This window comes from Narcine bancroftii, chromosome 6 (assembly GCF_036971445.1).
Source record: "Narcine bancroftii isolate sNarBan1 chromosome 6, sNarBan1.hap1, whole genome shotgun sequence".
Lineage (NCBI taxonomy): Eukaryota > Metazoa > Chordata > Chondrichthyes > Torpediniformes > Narcinidae > Narcine > Narcine bancroftii.
Genome location: NC_091474.1, coordinates 48,619,685 through 48,640,379, shown reverse-complemented (window position 1 = coordinate 48,640,379; position 20,695 = coordinate 48,619,685). Strand labels below are relative to the sequence as shown.

Genomic DNA, 20,695 nt, shown 5'->3' with positions numbered 1-20,695 from the left:
GGATTCTTCACTGTTCCAATCCAAACATTTTCTCATTACTTAAAACTGCACAGATGAATGGAAATATTTGGGAAATGTATTTTGTTTCAAATAACTTGTCCCTCAACAATTCCAGTCCTCTGGGGGGTGGGGGGGGGGGGGGGGTGAAATTGTCGACTCCAGGCAAGCAGAAAGGAAGCCCAGGGTAATCCATCCATTTCAACTGTCAAATTTAAGTGAACCACTTGCCAATTTTTGACAAGAGCATCAGAGAGAAACGAAAGTGCAATGCACAGCATCCATAGGAAGTAAAGGGTAACCAATGTTTCAGGCCTGAGCCTCTCATTAAGGGATATGACAAAACAGGAAGGCAGTGGAAAGGGTGAGGAGAGGAGGGAGGAAGAGGAAGGGGAGGAGGATGGAAGAGAGAAAAGCTTCAGTGTTTGGAGGAAAAGGGCTGTGGATGGCTCTCTGATTGGAGAAAGGAAGAGAGTGGGGAGTACAAACACATTGCTGGAGAAATTCAGCAGGTCAAACAATGTCCTTCATATAGCAAAGATAAAGATACATAACTGATGTTTCGGGCTTGAGCCCTTCATCAAAGTATGGAAAAATGTCTTTTATTCTGATTATTGAAGGATTTTTTTTCCTCTGGGCCTAATTAATATTTGGAGATGAAAAAATTAGTATGGAGACAAATGGTATACAAGAGAGGGGTTGAAATTGATAACGACGATGATCAAGTTAATAGAGACTTAGAAGAAGCTGATCATACTTGAAATGATTGTTGACTATTATTTTCTTTTTGTTCTGTTCGGGAGGGGTGGTTTGGCTTGCTGCTCCTTCCGAAGTAATTGGCCACTTTGTGGCATTGATCACATCCATACAATTGAGGGAGGTAATAATCTTTTTGGGGGGGTTTGTGTGGGTTTTTTTTTCTTTTTTTGAGTTTTTTTTTGTGTATTTGCCATGGGGAAGAGTCCCATCATGTGTGGTAAGGTGGCTTTCGAGATAAATTGAAATGATGGCTAATTTAAATTTTGCTACTTTTAATGTTAATGGGCTCGATAATCCAATCAAGTGAAAAAGAATATTGGCATATATTAAAAAGTTGAAGGTTGATGTTGCTTTTTTTTTTACAAGAAACATATTTAACCAAGAAGGAATATCAGAAATTGAGAAGAGACTGGGTTGGTCAAATTATAGCTTCTTCAATTAACAAGTTATTTTTTAAATTAGAATCAGTTACTTAGCTATTAATTGTAAAAAAAATTCTGAATCATGGACTTTGATGAATAGTTATGCTCCCAGTATAGAAGATGAGAAATTTATGTTGTATTTTTTTCTTAATTTGAATCAAGCATACGAAAAGTTATAGTTGGAGGTGATTTTAATTGTTGTTTGGACCCATTGTTAGATAAATCTCCAAGAACACTTAATAGGTCAAAAATGGCAAAACAATTAATGATGCTAATGAAAGATATGAATTTAGTTGATATTTGGAGGAAATTGAACCCTAAAGAGAAAGACTTTTCATTTTATTCATTTTGACATGACTCATTCCAGAATAGATTTGATTTTGTTATCAACACAATTACAAGGTTGTGTATTATTCACTGAATATAAGAGTAGAACTTAGTCTGATCATTCATTGTTCTTAATAACATGTACAGGTTCAGAGAGAATTAATACTACAGATGGAGATTTAATTGTGTTGTTAAAAAATGTAGAATTTTATAAGAGATCAAATACAGCTCTTTTTGTAAATAAATACGGATTCAGTTAAATTTGTTTTATGGGATGCTTTAAAAGCATATTTGAGTGGACAAATTATTAGTTTTACTTCTAAAATTAAGAAACAACATGTAGTAAATAAATGAAGTAAATAAATTGGAGAGATAGAGATTTTAGAAAAAGATTTAAAGCAGAATCCAACAGAGGTTAAGAAAATAGGTTTGATTAATATGAAATTACGGTATACTTCATTACAAACTTAAAAGTTTGAAAAGTTATTACAGAGAACTAAACAAAGATATTATGAATTGGGGAAAGAGCTCAAAAGGTTTTACCTTGGCAATTAAAAATGGAACAAGTTTCAAGAACAATAAATGCTATTAGGAAAGACCTCAGGAGATTAATGATGTGTTTAGGGAATTTTACGCAAAATTATATACATCTGAAGTAGAGGAAGATGAAGCTAAAAATTATAATTTATTTTATTTGACCATAATTTAGTTTCTTTGAGTAGTGTGGATATTAAAGATTTGGATGTTCCTTCTTTTAGAGAGGTAATAGATGCACTTCGATCTATGCCAAATGGGAAGTCTCCAAGGGATGATGGCTTTACTTCTAAATTTTATAAAAAATTTCAAGACTTATTAATTTCATTTTTGATGGAAGTATTGAAACAAGCAATGGAGGTTCATTCTTTTCCAGATTCTTTTTCTCAGGCAATTATTACAGTTATTCTTAAAAAAGATTGGGATCCATTGAAAGCGAGGGTCTTATAGACCCAATTTTGTTGTTGAATGTTGATTATAAGATTATAACAAAGGTTCTAGCTAATAGATTGGCAAAATATTTATCAAATTTAGTTCATTTGGATCAGGCTAGATTTATTAAAAATCATTATTTGGCAGATAATATTGTGAAATTGATTTCTTTGATTCAGGAGGAATCCAACTTACCAATATTTATTTCATTTGATGCAAAGAAGGCCTTTGATAGAGTTGAGTGGAGTTTTTTTTAATTTAAAGCCTTGGAGAAATTTAAATTTGGTCCAATATTTATTGGTTGGATTAAGGCTTTATATAAAAATCCTGATGCTAGAGTTGTGACAAATGGACAGTTATCTTTACCTTTTACATTGAATAAATCGACTAGACAAGGCTGCCCTTTGTCACCAGCTCATTTTGCATTAATTGAACCTTTGGTTCAGATGATTAGGCATTAATGTGAAACCTGATGAATTTAAAATTAATTTCTTTGCGGATGATGTTTTGATATTGTTACAGAGTTCTGTGTTGTGTATTGGCCTATGTGTTGTGTGGTTTTATGTTAAAAAGTGACAGTTTGCCATAGAGAGCCAAGGTGAAGGTGGACTGCTGAGAGGATGGGAGACAGACTGAGCATGTGCAGAAAATGATCTAAAAATTTCTGGACTTGGATGATAAACCACCACTGGGGGTGCTATGGAGAGGAAGAAGGCCCAGAGTATGAGTCATGGTCTGGAGGACAGTTTAGAATGTTGGGATTTCAAAAGGGATGAACATTCCGAAGGCAGCCAGAAGGAGTCTTGTTCCTCTCTCTGCAAGCAACACAAGACAACTTCGAATTTTGTTCTCTCTCTCTCAAAGATCTTTTGGTTTCAGTTTACCAAACAAACTGAATTTTGTTTATGATCTTTGCTTCAGCTGAGATCGAAGTTTTGTGAGTCTTGTGTGTTTTGTGTTTGTTTTGCGTCTAAGTTTTTCTGTGGGCTGGTTGGAAATATAACTTAGACTTTAATTAAATATGTTATATTTAGGCTGGGGAATTTATTAGTTTTACACTGTTATAGAAATTTGCATAGTAACCAGTGGGCATTTTTATAAAAGGGGGGATTTTGAATTAAAGTTTGAAGGTGAATTTTTTGTTAATGAAGTAATTGTTCATCTTTACCCCTGTGTGATATGCTTCTTTGTGGTTGTTGGTTTGAACTTGTAACAATATACTTAACAGAACCTCAGAATTCTTTGAAGCGGTTACATGACAGACTGGAACAGTATGGTGAAATATCAGATTATAAAATTAATTGGGAAAAAAGTGAGATTATGCCATTAGAGGTAATGGATTATTTTTCTTGTAAACCTGTTATTTAAATTAAAATAGATCAAATTAAGTATTTAGGTGTTAAGGTAGATAGTAATTAGTCATTATATGAATTAAATTATTTACCGTTACTTTCTAAAATTAAAAATGACTTGAATCGATGGAAAATTTTACCGATTACATTAATAGGGAGAGTTAATTGAATTAAAATGAATATTTTTCCTAAGATTCAGTATTTATTTCTATCTATTCCTTGTAAGATTCCCTCAAAAAAAATAAGGATTTGAACTCCATTGTGAGAAAATTTTTATGGAAGGATAAAATGGCTAGGGTATCTTTACAAAATTAACTTGGAAATATGAATGATTAGGAAGTTGACAACTTTTGAATTTTCAAAATTATTATAATGTGGAACAGTTGAAATTAATTAATAGAATGTTTGATTTGGAAATGTCATTGATATGGGCTAATATTGAATTATTGGTGAGAAGAGGATGGATCAGTTTATTTATAAATGGAATTCTAACTTATTGAGTAATTATAATTGACATGTTTTTAAACATTCAATTGAGCTATGGTACAAAATAAATGAAGTTATAGGTACTCAAGGGAAGATTTCAGGTAAAACTCCTTTGTATGAAAATAAGCTTTTTCCCTTTACACTTAATAATCAATTTTTGAAGTTATGGGATCAAAAAGATTCAAATTAAAGCTTTATTATTGGATAATTTCAGACATACTTTATGGTTGCCTAGACGATCTAAGTTTGAAATTTTAGAGGTAAGAAGGGATTTCTATCTGAGATGTATTTTTAATTAAAATGTCTAAATTGAATTTGCATAAATCTAGATTGAAATGGGAAAAAGATTTAGGAATACTTATTCATCAAGATGATTGGATGAAGTCAGATGGCAAATGCAGGCAATAAGATACCTAGGTGTGCAAATAAACAAAAATCTAGGCCAATTATATAAACTCAATTACAATCCACTAATGAAAAAATTACAGGACGATTTAGAGCATTGGAAAGAGCTACCACTAACACTGATAGGAAGGATAAACTGTATTAAAATGAACATTTTTCCAAGGATACTATACTTATTTCAGGCATTGCCAATACAACTGACAGAAAAATTCTTCAAAGAGTTAAAGAAAATAATAAGGAGATTTTTATGGAGAGGGGGGAAACCGAGGATAGCACTAGATAAATTAACAGAATGGTATAAACAAGGAGGCTTACAATTGCCAAACTTCAAAAATTATTATAGAGCCGCACAATTAAGGTACCTATCAGATTTTTATCAAACAAGGGAAAAACCAGACTGGACGAGACTAGAATTAGATAAAATAGGGGAAAAGATACCTGAACACATATTATATAAATGGGACGAAAAATTGGTACAACATAGAACTTCTCCAGTATTACACCATCTCCTCAATATATGGAAGAAGGTTCATGTAGAAAGAAATAAAATAAATTATCAAATACCAAAACTAATATTGACGCAAAATAAGCTACTCCCTTTTACAATAGACAACCTTTCCTTTAGAAAATGGGAAAAAAAAGGGATTAAAAGAATAGAAAATTGTTTTTCAGGAAGTAGATTCTTATCCTTTGAACAAATGAGAGATAAGTACAATATAACTAGAGATACAGCGCTGGCATATTACCAACTGAGATCCTACTTGAAAGATAAATTAGGAAGCAATTTGAGTTTACCAGAGGGAAGTAACCTTGAATATGTGATTACAGATACAATGTTAATCAAAAGATTTATAACAAATATGTATATCAAACTGCAAGAAAAGGAGAATGAGGAAACAAATGGTAAAACTAAACAAAAATGGGAACAAGATTTAAATATAAAGATAAAAAAGGAAACATGGGAGAAATTATGTTCTGGAACGATGAGAAATACAATAAATACGAGGCTGCGTATGATACAATATAATTGGTTACACAGACTATACATTACACCGCAAAAGTTAAATAAATGGGACCCAACAGTATCTGATAGATGTTTTCGATGTAAAAAAGAAAGGGGAACAACAATTCATGCAATCTGGACATGTGAGAGAGTAGAAAAATTTTGAGATGATCTCAATCAGATATTAAATAAAATAACAGAAAACAATATACCAAAGAATCCAGAGATCTTTCTCCTAAGTAACATAAAAAATAAAGAATTTGGAATTGACTTGGAAGATGCACAAAAAAGATTTGTCAAGATAGCCCTAGCCGTAGCAAAAAAATGTATTATGTCAACCTGGAAATTGGAAGATAATTTGAAAATACAACAATGGTATATAGAAATGAATAAATGTATTCCATTAGAAAAAATAACATATAGTTTAAGAAATAATATTGAAATATTCGAACAAGTATGGGAGCCTTACATTAAATACAATAGCGAAAACCTACCGGGAACAAACATTACCTAAGTTGATGGAAGGAGAAGAAAAGAAAAGAATGGACTCAGTAGAATTTCTGGTGTATTTTTGTTGAATGACAACATTGTCTGACTGAATTAATGCAACCTAGATTGTATACCTAAAATGGATGAGAGGGGGGGGGTGGGGGGGGTGGCTTGGGAGGAGGGAGGGGGGAGGGAGGAAAAGTCACTGTAAATGTGTGGAAAAGAAAAAGTGTATATCATGGCTATTGTGATTTATGGTGTGAAAAATAAAAAATTAAAAAAAAAAGATGATTGGATGAAGTTATGTAGGGATAGTATGACTAAAATTATATATGTTACGTATCGGTTAGTTCATCATGATTTTTAACTCCATAAAAATTAAGGAGATATAATTTAATTTCTTCAGATTTATGTTTTGGATGTCAGAAGGAAGTAGGTTATTTTATACATTCTACTTGGTTATGTGAAACAGTACCACCTTTTTGGAATAGACAAGGAATTTTTAGAAATTATTTTGAAAGTGAAATTTTCATTAGATCCTTTAGTATTTTTGTTGAATAATATTAAGAGATTGAGTTTAGAATTAAGATTAAATAGATTTCAAATTGCATTCTTGAGATTATCATTAGCTGCAGCTAGAAAATTACAGAGATGGCATATGGAATTGAGGTTTTGTATTCCATTGGAGAAAATAATGCATAATTTACATGATAATTATTTTTTTTATCGTAAAACATGGAGCCCTTATTTGGATTATATGGGTTAGAGCACACATGTCAAACTTGGCCCGCGATATGATTATATTTGGCCCGCAAGATCATATTAAATATATATTAGAGTTGGCCCGCTGGCCGCCGCGCCAGTATAGCGCATGCACACTGAAGGTGAAAATGAAGACGCCGGAGGTGTGGAGGGATCTCAGAGTCCCGAATCCCGGGAATCGGAGCGCCGCACTCAGCCCGCCCGGCTTCCGGACACACAGACGCGGCTGGAGTTGGGGACCATCCTCGCTGGGTCTGCGCTTCAGCGGCGACGCCGGACCGAACGTCTCGTTGCCGATGCCTTCCCCCTCGCTCCGGCGGACCCTGCCTCCCGCTCCTTTTGTTGGAGATGAGCCCAGCGCCGTGAGATCGCAGTTTAATCCCTCTCCAACCATGGGAGAGGGGTGAGAGCAATGCGCTCTTCTCAGCCAATTCCTCCACCGCCCCGGACGCCGGCGTTTCAACGGGGGGTTCAGGTGCCTTCGTCAGGCGACCGACCTGTTGGTCCAAGATAAGGGGAGAGCGTACAAACTCCACACAGACAGCACCTGAACTCGGGTGAACGTGGAGCTGCGACTCCACATTCCACATCAGGACTGTGTGTAAGATTGGGAGCAGTGAGACGGAAGCTTATTTTGTTCCTGTGATTTAAGTCCTTCTCTGACCACTTGCCTAACAATTAACCTAATCAGATGTGGAGTTACCACAATACAACAGTTCTCAACCTTTTTCTTTCCACTCGCGTCCCTGTGCCATTGGTGCTCTGTGATTAGTAAGGGATTGCTTAAGGTGGTCTGTGGGTGGGAAGAAAAAGTTTGAAGACCACTGCTTTAATCATCCCTCATTGACTCGTCATGTGCACGGTTTCAGAATGCTAAAGGAAATGGGCCAATGACAATTTTTCTCAAGCAAAATATTTCAGTAGCAATTGGGTCTAGAGCAGTGATTCTCATCCTTTCCTTCCCACTCACATCCCACCTTAAGCAATCCCTTACTAATTACAGAGTTCCGATGGCATAGGGCACACATGTCAAACTCTGGCCCATAGGCCAAATTTGGCCCGCGATATAATTATATTTGGCCCGCAAGATCATTTCAAAAATGTATTAGAGGTGGCCCGCTGGCCGCCGCGCCAGTATAGCACAGTAATACAATAAATCCCAGAATGCATTGGCGTCAGCCTGCTAATCGCCCCCACCTCCTCTGTTTACGTTGCAGGGTCTCACCGTGGAGTCTGGTTTTGGGGCCTGGCCGGTGTCAGGGGAAGCCAAGGCCGCTTCCCAGCGCCCGGAACCAGAGGCCTTGGGCCTGACCTCGCCAGGACCGTTGCCCACTCCCCCTCCCTGCCGCAGGCCGATCCGCGACTCACGGTGACGGGGCCGCTGATCCGCCAAGATGCCGCCCTGCAGCGAGAGCCGATGCCCCCGCACTGTCGTTGTCCAACCCGATCACCCACAAACCCCGCCCTCCCGCACACAGGCCTGAGTAAGTATTATGAACTTTAATCTCAGGATAAAACGATCTTCCAACAGTTTCATGTCACAGTGATAAATATATTCCTGGTTAAAAATGGTTCTGCACCTGGATACAAGCTCATTAGGCATAAAACTTGAAAAGTGTGTAAATCAAAGGATATCTGTACCAATGGAAAAAGGGCATGGCAAATAACCCTGCTAGAGTTCATACCCACAATCAGTCACCCATTTGATTGTTTCAGGAATCATGTTATTCTCCCACATTCTCAATAGCCCTCAGATTTTACTATTCGACAGCACACTAGCAACATTTGACAAATCCTCTATAGAGAAATATTATTTATTGAATATTTTATTTCTCATTTGTTAATGCTTCTGGAAAGAGTTTATCCAAAACTATTATTAAACATTTATTTTAATAAGAAAAAGTTTAACATTACATATGTTGAAAGAAGAGAAAACATGCAGATGTTGTTGAAAATTTTCAATAAATATTTAGTTCGGCCCTCGATTTCGTCCAAGTTTTTAATTTTGGCCCTCCGTGAATTTGAGTTTGACACCTCTGGGTTAGAGTTTTTGAAGCCCCCAGTGGAGGTGTTTCTCCAATCCATGGTAATTAATTGATGAATTTTGTTATTATGTTTAATCTCCTCTTTCTTTTCTTTTGTGGGGGGTAAATTAGTGGGAGGTTGATTTGTAATAAATATATCATGATTTTTTTTTTAAAGTTTTATTTATTATTGTACATTCTTGAGGTTATGTATTGTGTTAATAAAATATTAAAAAAAGATTAGTATGGGATTACTTACAAGGTAGAGGGTTATATTTGTAATTAAATATTAATTATAGGTTGATTATTTTTTTGAATATATGTTTTTATATATGTTCTTAATAATTATTTTGTGTTTGGATTTCTAGAATAGATGGGAGTAATTTAGAAGTAAGACCAATTACTACAAAATATATATGTATGATATCGAGCTTTGAGGACTGCTTTTGGAGCAATTCTTGTTTTTTTTTTATTCATTGTTTCTTCTTTATTAGGGGACACAGGGGATTAAATATAATGCAATGTATAAATGATTAATAATTGATTTACTTTTTATGTTAGATACTCCTTGAGAGATATGTCTCTATATGACATTGTATTATGAAGATTTATGGAGGGTGGGAATGGCGGGGGCGGGGGGGCGGTTTAAAAAGACAATGAAATTTATAAATGATTAACAATTTATGTAATTATTTCTAATGTTGTTTGCATTGAAAATGAAAACTCTAAAATAAAATATATAAAAAAGTATGGAAAAATGTCAGCAGTTGTCCAGATAAAAAGGTTTTATAAATCAGGTCAAGTTTGGAATATTGTGTGCAGTTCTGGTCTCCAAATTATAGGAAGGATATCAATAAGGTAGAGAGGGTGCAGAGAAGATTTACTAAAATGTTGCCTGGATTGCAGTATCTAGAATACAGATAAAGATTGAGTAGACTGGGTCTTTATTCATTGGAGCATAGAAGGTTGAGAGGGGTTTGATAGAGGTATATAAAATTATGAGGGAAATAGAGTAGATGTGAATAGGCTCTTCCCCCTGAAGGTGGGAGAGATTGGAATGAGGGGTCGTAAGTTAAAGGTTAAGGGGCAAAACTTTAGAAGTAACATAAGAGGAAACTTCTTCACTCAGAGAGCGGTGGCTGAGTGGAATGACCCTCCGGAAGAGGTGGTGCAGCATGGTTAATTCTGTCATTTAAGAGAAGGTTGGAAGAGTGCATGGATGTGAGGGGGTTGGAGTGTTATGGTCAGGGAAGAGGTAGGTGGGGCTAGTGGAGTTCACTTAAATCGGTGCAGACAAGAGGGGCCGATATTGCTGGTTTCCATACAGTAATTGTTATATGGTAAGGGGGAAGGCATGGTCATAAAGGCAGGAGGTAATAGGTGGAGAAGGGAGGGAGGGCTCAGCAGCAAGCAAGGGGGAGGAGGGTTGGCTCTGTGAATGGCAAGGGAAGGGGGTGGGGAGATGGAGGAAGTGAGCAGAGCGATAGAGAAAGACAGAGACTCAGCAGAGGGAGTGAATGGAAATTGGTGAAGTAATTTTCGTTGCCTTTTGCAAGGTCTGAAACCTGCCATCATCATAACTCGTCATCCATGCAGCCCTAGTTGAGAGCACATTGGATCAGCCTTACCTTGGCCTTCCCCTGGAAGTTGAAAGTCAGTACATATTCCCCTGGCCGTGTCTCACTCTGCCGAATGACAAATAGGCCGTGGCTCCTTGCTCCACCAGCCAGCACCAGCTGGGCCGCTTTTATCCGTGGCAGGGTTCCATGGAACCAGGGGTAGCTGGACAGCAGGATCTCATTTGTAGGCTTCTCCTCATCTACAAGGTGAAAGAAGTGATCCCATGTGTTTCAGATCTTGAGAATACAAGAGCATCCCACCCAAAGGCACACACCCCTGTCCCAACCGAAGGCACATGGCCCCAGTGCACAACTCATCATTGCAACTCAGCGGAAACCTGGATCAACATTCCCTCCCTAATCTCCATCTGCACCTGCACTGCCTTCCCACTGTCAGTTGTATATGCACAGTGGCTCCATTCATCTCCCTTTGCTAGCATGGCCTAACCTGCTCAGTATGGTCAGCTGCCTGACTCCTTTCACATTCCTTTGTCACACTCTAACTGTCCCCATTGACCTCTAAAATAATGCACCCACAGCAGCCCTGATTTTCCACACAGACACCAACTGACTCTATTTGTGCGCCAACTACCTCTTGACTTTTGATATCACCCCCCCACCCATAAATCTAGTTTAACCCACCCCTGCCCAGGATATGTTCAGGGGCAACCTGTCCCAGTTGTACAAGTCACCCCTTCCCCAGAAAAGGTTCCAACGATCCAAGAACATGAAACCCTCCCCTGTGGACCATTTCCTCAGCCGCTCCTTTGCCTGCACGATCTCCCTATTCTGACCTCCCCCAGCTTGTGCCACTGTGGGTCATCCAGAGATGATCTCCTTAGAGGCTCTTCTCTTTAGCCTCTTTCCAAAGGCCCTAAACTTACTAACTAAAAACATTGAACCACAAAATACTACAACACGGACCATCAAGTTTGTGCTGAACCATTTATTCCACCGTCTCCTTGACCATAGCCCTCCATACCCCTCCAATCTGTGTACCGATCTAATCGTCTCACATGTCAAAATCAAACAGGCATCCACCACCTCTGCTGCCATCTTGTTCCACACTCTCACCATCCTATAAGTGAAGAAGTTGACCCAGACTCTCACATCACAGATGCTGCCTGACTTACTGAGTGCCTCCAACAGTTTGTGTTCTAACTCTGGCCTTGGGATTTGGCTTTTGCCCTGAATCCAACTGGCCAATTAACCCCGTTCTCCCACCACCAACACAACCACAAGGTCAGCAGGTGTGCAAGCTGGGAGCAGCCAACATACCCTGATTGCAGACCAGCAGGTGCCTTAGATGTGGAAGGGCCTGAGACCAGACATCCTGGAGCACAGACCCCCGTGGCCAGCTGAGGTGCTTCCGGATCTGCTCCAGAGAGTCAGTGCCTGGCAACAGGAGGTTCCTGCTCCTGATCCAAATGGCTCCCATACTTGCACCAATCATGACCAGAATCCCAGTGACCAATTCGGTTACTTGCAGAAGCCTGACATCCAACACCACCTCCCCACTGCACAAGATTGCTTGGAGATCATTAGGAAACCACTGTTTACCTGCCACATGTTACAATGACTACATAGTGAGTCTTCTCAGCCAAGCACCAGGGACGGAGCATGCCGGGAGACTTGGTGCAATCCCATTAGTCAGCACAAGGAGAAGCGAGAGGTCAGAACTCAAGAGGAGCAGCCCAGAAGGGAAGGTGACACCTTCCCTGCACCTCCCTCCTCCCCTCCACCTCTATCTAAGGGATCCCTGGCTCTCCTTCAAACTGCTCACAGCCCTGTGCACCCCGCAGATTCGGTGGGGATCTAAGAATCTGTGGCCCTTCCACATTAGAAGCCCATGCGGGTCGTCAATCAAATGCTTTGATTCTTTGTGAAACGACCAGCACAGTCCAATCCCAGACGCGTGTTCTGATGAGCTGATCAGTGTGGCAAACACAGACATTTGTTTCTAAGGGTAACGGTGAAACATTGAGTGAACTTCCAGTAGAAACAGTGTCATTTGCGCACTCTGCAATCCAACATTTGGCACCCAGCCTCAAAGTGCAAATGGTAATAACACTCTCTTAATCAATCAGGAATTGACTTTGCACCCTTCACACACAATTGTTTTATCCTCACACTCTAAACACCCCCACTGACCTTGACAACTGATCTTCAAGAAGGGTCAGCATGAATCTGGATTCCCCTTCCAACGACATTCCCAGTGAAATGAAGCGTCGGAGCCGGTGATCTGTGGGCAAATGAAGGATGGAGTTCTGCTGATTACCTGCGGACACTGCAGAGTCTGGCATTTCCAAATGAAGAGTCTGGAGGAAGTTTTCCAGAGGAACGTGAGCACGGGGTTGAGGCAGATGGATATCCTTTGCTCTGGTGGCAGGACCTGGATTGGTGTATGCCGGTTCTGGAACTCCTAAGGGGGGAGAACATGGTGAGAACAGTGTTCTCAACGTGTACAGCCCATGATCAACCCAGGGCACAAACAGCTGCTGTGAGAAACAACTCCTTCCACATGGGAGTACTGCAGCAACAGGGTAGATCATGGTCACCCCAACACCACATCACATTGTAACTTCATACACCCATTCTCACTGCAACATCCGATACCCCATCCCACTTTAAATCACAACATCCTATCACATTGTAATCCCCAAAACTATATCTCACTGTAACCCCAACTCCCTATCACACTGCAACCCCCACAACTCGATCATCCTGTAATCCCCTTCACCCATTTTACTGTAGAACATACATTCATGGACATCACACGCTGTTGTGCTGAGCTACGGAAACGCAGTCCACAATAATCTGATCCTTCACTACCTCACACACAACCTTTTTCTTAAATCCATGTGGCTATCTGAATATTTTTAATTTAAATGTTTTAATTTAGACATACAGCTCAGTAACAGGTCATTTTGGCCCATGAGTCCGTGCTGCCTAACTTACACCCCATTAACCTACACCCTGGTATGTTTTTGAAAGGTGGGAGGAGACTGGAGCTCCCAGAGAAAACCTTCGCAGACACGGGAAGAAGGTACAAACTCCTTACAGACAGACCGGCATTCAAACCCAGTCTGGTCCTAATCACTGGTGCTGTAATGACGTTGCGCTAATCGCTACAATTTTGTATGACCCTATTGTATCAGCCTCCACCACCACCCCCTGCAATGTACTCCAGGCACCCACCATTGTATAAAAAAATTACCCATTACATCTCCACAAAATGCTCCTCAAACAGACAACCTCTGGTATTTGTCATCGTTGCTCCATCAAAAAGGAGCTGGCCATCCTCTCTACCATGCCTCTTATCATCTTCTATACCTCTATTCTTCCTTCATTGCTTCAAAGAGAAAATCCCGAGTTCTGTCAAACTCGCTCCAAGTGATATGCTCTCCAATCCAAGCAAATCTCCTCTGCACCCTCTCGTTCCTGTAATGAGGCAGAACAGAACACAATACTCCAAGTGTGGCCTAACCATGAGACATAGGAGCAGAATTAGGGCATTTGGCCTATCATGTCCGCTCCAACATTCCATCATGGCTTATTTACAATCTTCTTCAACCACATTCTCCTGCCTTCTTCCCATAAATTTTGATCCCCTTCTTAACCTCATGGCTTCTGAACTCAATCCACTGACTAATGAAGGCATGCACACCATATGCCTTCGTAAACACACTATCATCTTGTGCGGCAGCCTTTAGGGATCTATAAACCTGGACCCCGCTGATCCACTACACTTTTAAAAATCCTGCCATTAACTATGTACTCTGTCTTCAGGTTTGGTCTTCCAAAGAGCATCACTTCTCCCTTATCCAGATTGAACTGCATCTGCCACTTCTCTGCCCAACACTACATCCTGTCTATATCCTGTTTAACGTACGACAAACTTTACACTATCCACAACACTTTCCAACTTTTGCATCATCTGCAAACTTACTGATACATTCCTCCTCTTCTTCATCCAAGCCATTCATAAAATCACAAAAAGCAAGGGTTCATAAAACCATGAGACATCAGAGCAGAAATCGGCTCATCAGCCAATTGAGTCTGCCCAGCCATTTAAGCATGAGCTGATCTATTTTCTCACTCTGCTCCACTCTCCAGCCTTCTCCCCACAACTTTTGATGCCCTGGCTAATCAAGATCCTATCACCCAATGGCTTCACTTTCACAACTTCCACAGATTTACCACTCTCTGGCTGAAGAAATTCCTCCGCATCTCTGTTCTTAGCTGACACCCTTCAATCCTGAAGTTGTGTCCTCTCGTCCTAGACTCTCCCACCATGGGAGAAAACCTTTCTACATCTATTCTATCCATGACTTTCAACTTGCAAAATGTTTCAAGGAGATCCCCCTTATTCTCCCAAATTCCAACGAGTACAGGTCAAGAGCTGTCAATAATCCTCATATGATAACCCTTCCATTCCCAGAATCATCCTTGTGTGCCTCCTCTGAACCTTTTCCAATGTCAGTAATCCTTTTATAAATGAGGAGCTCAAAAACTGAATATAATGATCCAAATGAGGTATCACCAATGCCTTACAAGGCCTTAACATCAATCCCTGCTTTCATACTCTATTCCCCTTGAAATAAATGCTAGCATTACATTTGCCTTCTTCACCACTGACTCAACATCCAAGTTTACCTTTTGGCTCTTTTATGTGATCCCAGTTCTTTTTCATTTGAGTGAGACTGTCACTTTAAGAGAACAAGTCAAGCTGCAAACCCTGCAAGCTTTGTAGATTGACCGTGGGCTGACAGGCTGGGACAGAATATACTTATTTTCACTACTTCTGAAAAGAGAGGAAGTTCCCCTGGAACACAGGTGCAGAGACCAAGTGAAGAAAGAGTAAACTGTTTGATCAGGAGCCATTTTAAGGAGGTAGAACAGGAGCAGCAGTTCTTTGAGAAATACTGTACTGAAGTGGCTTCGTGTGGCCAAAGGAAAGGTCACTTTTGAAGTGGTCTTGTGGAATCCCATCTTGGCTGAAGGAAAGGTCATTTTGAAAGGACTGTTGAACCCCACTATGACTAAAGAAAAGGTCACTTGAACTGAACCACAAATGGTTTCTGGAAGCTTTGTGAAAGTCACTCATTTCATTTCCATTATGCCAAGAAAAGGGTAATTTTGACTGCCACTCATCTGAAAGGACATTTCTCTGGAACCAGCTCAACAAGAATTTTGTGAGTTTACAACAGTCTGACACCCTGTCTCTCCTACATACTTCCGTGACCATTTCTTTGCATCAATATAGGAGTGTTCATGTCAACATTGGATTTCTGAGACTGAATTTTGAACCGATATTCCAGAATTAAACCCAAGCTGTAACGGTTTGGGTATTCTTTCCCCCCCACCACCCCCCCCCCCACCCACACCCACCCACCCACCCACCCACACACACTCATATATTTGCTCATAGTTGGGGGTTACGTTTAAATAAGTTCAGGTGTTGTATTCCTAGTAATTAACAATAAAAATAGTATTTTAAATATAACACAGACTTGGAAAATTTCTATTGCAGCTGTCTGAGTACATGACAGCTATTTTTCACTAGGACCCATTGCAACTGGGAATTTTCAATTTTCTTCCCATTTCGAAAATAATTTGCCTGTTTATTTTTTTTTAACCAAACTGCATGACTGTACACTTTTCAACAATGTATTTTGGCACAGTTGGTGAAACAGTTAGCGCAATGCTGTTATAGCGCCAGCAATTTGGACCGGGGTTCAAATCCACCACTGTCTATAAGGAATTTGTACATTCTCCCCAGGGGCTCTGGTTTCCTCCCACCTTTCTAAATGTACCAGGAATTTTAGGCTAATTGGGTGTAAATTGGGCAGCAAGCAATCGTGAGCCAAAATGGCATGTTTCCAACCGTACTGTATGTCTAAATTTTTTTAAAGTTAAAAAAATTAAATGTAATTTGCCGCTTCTCTGCCCATTCTCCTTATATGTCTAAGTCCTTCTGCAGTCTCTCTTTTTCCTGAACACTACCTGTTCCTGCACCTACCTTCGTATCATTTGCAAACGTAGCAATAAAGGGATTTATACCACAATTTAAATCATTAATATACAACATAAAAAGAAGAGGCCCCAACACCGATCTCTGTGGAACACAACTAGCAACTGGCAACCAATCAGAACATGATCCCTGTATTTGAACTCTCTGGTCCCTGCTCTGTGCTCTACCCACACTAGGCTGTTTCCTGTTACACCACGAGCCTTTGCCTTGTTAAGTAGACTCATGTGCAGCACCTTGTCAAAGGCCTTCTGAAAATCCAAATGCACAACATCCACTGCATCTTCTTTACCCAGCCTGCTTGTCACTTCTTCAAAAAATTCCCATAGGTTTGTCAAGCAAGATTTTCCATAAAGAAAATCATCCTGGCTTTGGCCTATCTTGTCACATGCCTCCAAGTACTCCGCAAGTTCATCCTTTACAGTCGATTCCATCGGGCTAACTGATCTTTAATTTCCTTTCTGCTTTCACCATCCCTTCTTGAATGACATAGTTGGGAGTGACATTTGCAATTTTCCAGTCTTCTACAACTATGACAGAATCTATTGATTCCTGAAAATCATTATCAGTACCTCCACAATCTCTACTGCTACTTTTTTCAGAACCCAAGGGTGCAATCTATCTGGTCCAGGAGACTTATCTACCCTTAGACCATTTAGCTTTCTGAGCACCTTCTCCCTAACTGCACTTACTTCCCTTTCCTGATACCTTTTGAAATCCAGCACACTTCTAATGTCTTCCACAGTGAAGACTGATGCAAAATACTTATTTAGCTCCTCTGCCAACTAATTCCTTGTCTCCCATTATTATTTCTAAGTGACCCTATTTCTACCCCCACCTTTCTTTTACTCTTTAAATACTTGAAGTAGAAAGTAGCAACTATGAATATTTAATCACAGACACAATGATAATTTAAAAATTTATTACAAATATGTATATCAAATTACAATATAAAAGAAGATGAAATAAAATATAAACAGAAACAAAATTGGGAAAAAGATTTAAACACAGAAATAAAGAACGAGAAGTTATGTATAGGAACAATGAGGAATACTAGATTATGCATGATTCAATATAACTGGCTACACAGATTATATATTACTCCTCAGAGGTAAGGAATGGGACCCAACAGCATCGGAGAGATGTTTTCATTGCATCAAGAGATTGGATTCACATTACATGCAATTTGGACATGTTCAAAAGTAAAACCTTTCTGGGAAGATCTAAACCTAATATTAAACAAAATCACAAAAAATAATATACCAAAAAAAATTTGTTATATAATATAAGAGACAAAAAATTAGGACTAAAATTAGACAAAGCCCAAATAAGATTTATTATGATAGCAGTAGCAGTCGCCAAAAAATGTATTACGACAGCCTGGTAAAATGGAAACAAACGTTAAAAAAACAGTGGTAAACAGAAATAAACAAGTGTATTCCATTAGAAAAAAAATTACATACAATCTGAAAGTGTATATTATTCGAACAAATTTGGGAACCATACATAAAATATGTTGGAGAATGCCAACCACCAACCTCCATCTCTTAAAACAACATAATTATGAGCACAATAAGATTTAAATATGTGAAAGTGGACGATACGACTTTTTTCTTTTTTGTTATTTCTTTGTTTTTTTGTTTTTTATCATTTATTGATTTTTGAAGGGGGGTGGGGAAGGGGAGAGAGGAAGGGGAGGAAAAGAAGAAATGTCACTATGTATATATGGATGATGATCATTTGTGGATGTTGGTATTGATATGACTGCAAAAAAATGAAAAATTTTTAAAAAAATACTTGAAGTAGCTTTTTGTATCCTCTGATATTATTTGCTCACTTACTTCATCTTTTCCATCAGGAGCTTTTGGCTACCTTCTCCAAGTTTTTAAAAACTTCCCAATCCTCTACCTTCCCACTAAGTTTTGCTTCCTTGTATGCACTCTCTTTTGCTTTAACATTGGCTTTGGCTTCCCTTGTCAGCCACAGTTGAGACATTTTTAATTAGAATATTTTTATGTAATTATGCTGCACCTTCCTCATTTCTCCCAGAAACTCCATTGCTGCGCTGCTCTCATCCCTACTTGTGCCCCCTTCCAATCTACTTTGGCCAGTTCCTCTCTCATGCCATTGTAATTCCTTTTTACTCCACTGAAATACCAACACATCTTACCTTTGATTCTCTTTGTTAAATATCAAATTGAACTCAAACATATTGTGATCCTTTCTCCCTTATGGCTTCTTTACCCTAAACTCTCTAATCACCTCTGGTGCATTATGACAATTGGTCATCCCTTAGTTGTTGTGCAGTTCATCTGTGGGCACGAAGGTGACTTTGCAGTCCCAGTCTGGAAGCACAGAGTCCAGCACAATGAGGGCACTGGAAGCCCATTGTTGTAATAACTGTGGATGCTGCTCTATGATGCTATTCATGGCCTTCCACCAGTTTTGGGTAATGCCTGTCTTCAAATTGATGCAAGCTTCATCACACAGGGCTCACCAATGGGACCTGTCAGCAGCCGCAGTTTCTAGTTCTCTTGGCTGGAGGCCACAGTAGCCTAGGGTTTCCTTCACAGCATCTTTATAGCACTTGTGTGGACAACCTTGAGTTCTCCTTCCAGTCTTCGGTTCACTATAGAGCAACTGGTGAGGCATACAGTGAACAGAAGCCAGTGCATGATGGAACAGCCTTTGCACAGGGGCGATCCCGCTCTCTCAGCAGAAGAGACCTTGATCCAGTGGCACAGACAACTGTTATGGTTGGAGACCTCTCTTGCTACATTGGATGACCAGGATGTCTAAGTGTCTTGTCAGGCTCTCAGCGCTCCACAATGCCTGTTGGGCCTGCCTTATTGAGCATTGGATCATTAATCTTCTACTCAATCCGCAGGGCCAGACTTCTCACGCTGGGATAGACAGATCACCTACCTCACCAAGGGTCGGCTAACCTCCCCTGGTTTAGCCTGTCTGCTGAGACGTTCATTACACCCAATCCAGTACAGCCGATCCCCTAGTGGGCTCATCAACAAGCTGCTTTAAAAAGCCATTTTGTAAGCTTTCTACAAATTCTCTCTCTTGAGATCCAGTACCAATCTCTTTGGCTTGGCTTCGCGGACGAAGATTTATGGAGGGGGTAAAAAGTCCACGTCAGCTGCAGGCTCGTTTGTGGCTGACAAGTCTGATGCGGGACAGGCAGACACGGTTGCAGCGGTTGCAAGGGAAAATTGGTGGGTTGGGGTTGGGTGTTGGGTTTTTCCTCCTTTGCCTTTTGTCAGTGAGGTGGGCTCTGCGGTCTTCTTCGAAGGAGGTTGCTGCCCGCCAAACTGTGAGGCGCCAAGATGCACGGTTCGAGGCGATATCAGCCCACTGGCGGTGGTCAATGTGGCAGGCACCAAGAGATTTCTTTAGGCAGTCCTTGTACCTTTTCTTTGGTGCACCTCTGTCACGGTGGCCAGTGGAGAGCTCGCCATATAACACGATCTTGGGAAGGCGATGGTCCTCCATTCTGGAGACGTGACCTACCCAGCGCAGTGGATCTTCAGCAGCGTGGACTCGATGCTGTCGACCTCTGCCATCTCAAGTACTTCGACGTTAGGGATGTAAGTGCTCCAATGGATGTTGAGGATGGAGCGGAGACAACGCTGGTGGAAGCGTTCTAGGAGCCGTAGGTGATGCCGGTAGAGGACCCATTATTCGGAGCCGAACAGGAGTGTGGGTATGACAACGGCTCTGTATACGCTAATCTTTGTGAGGTTTTTCAGTTGGTTGTGATAAATGATAAAATCACCCATACCCTTCCGACATGCTTTTTCTATTTGCTGCTGTAATTTGTTGTCCACATCGTGGCTAGAGCTTGGAGGTCTGTATATAACTGCTAACTATGTCCTTTTCCCCTTGCCATTTCTGAACTCAACCCACAGCGATTCAATATCTTCTATGCCTATCCTTTCACTACACTGTGTATCCTTGGACATTCAGCTCCCAATGACATCCATGGTGATGTCCACAATATCACACTTGCCAATTTGTAGCTGTACTATAAGGTCATCCATTTTA

General features: G+C 40.0%; 1 protein-coding gene across 6 annotated transcripts in view; it reads right to left on the bottom strand.

Moving 5' to 3' along the window:
• The window catches only part of LOC138736067 (SH2B adapter protein 2), an 89,420-nt gene that overhangs the window by 11,826 nt on the left and 56,899 nt on the right, over positions 1-20,695 (bottom strand). For all 6 annotated transcript variants that reach the window (XM_069884938.1, XM_069884939.1, XM_069884937.1 and 3 more), the window contains 2 exons: positions 12,890-13,033; positions 10,621-10,811 (listed from right to left, as the gene is read on the bottom strand). In XM_069884938.1, coding sequence (XP_069741039.1) covers positions 10,621-10,811; positions 12,890-13,033 — 335 coding nt within the window. The remainder of the gene's footprint in view (positions 1-10,620; positions 10,812-12,889; positions 13,034-20,695) is intronic.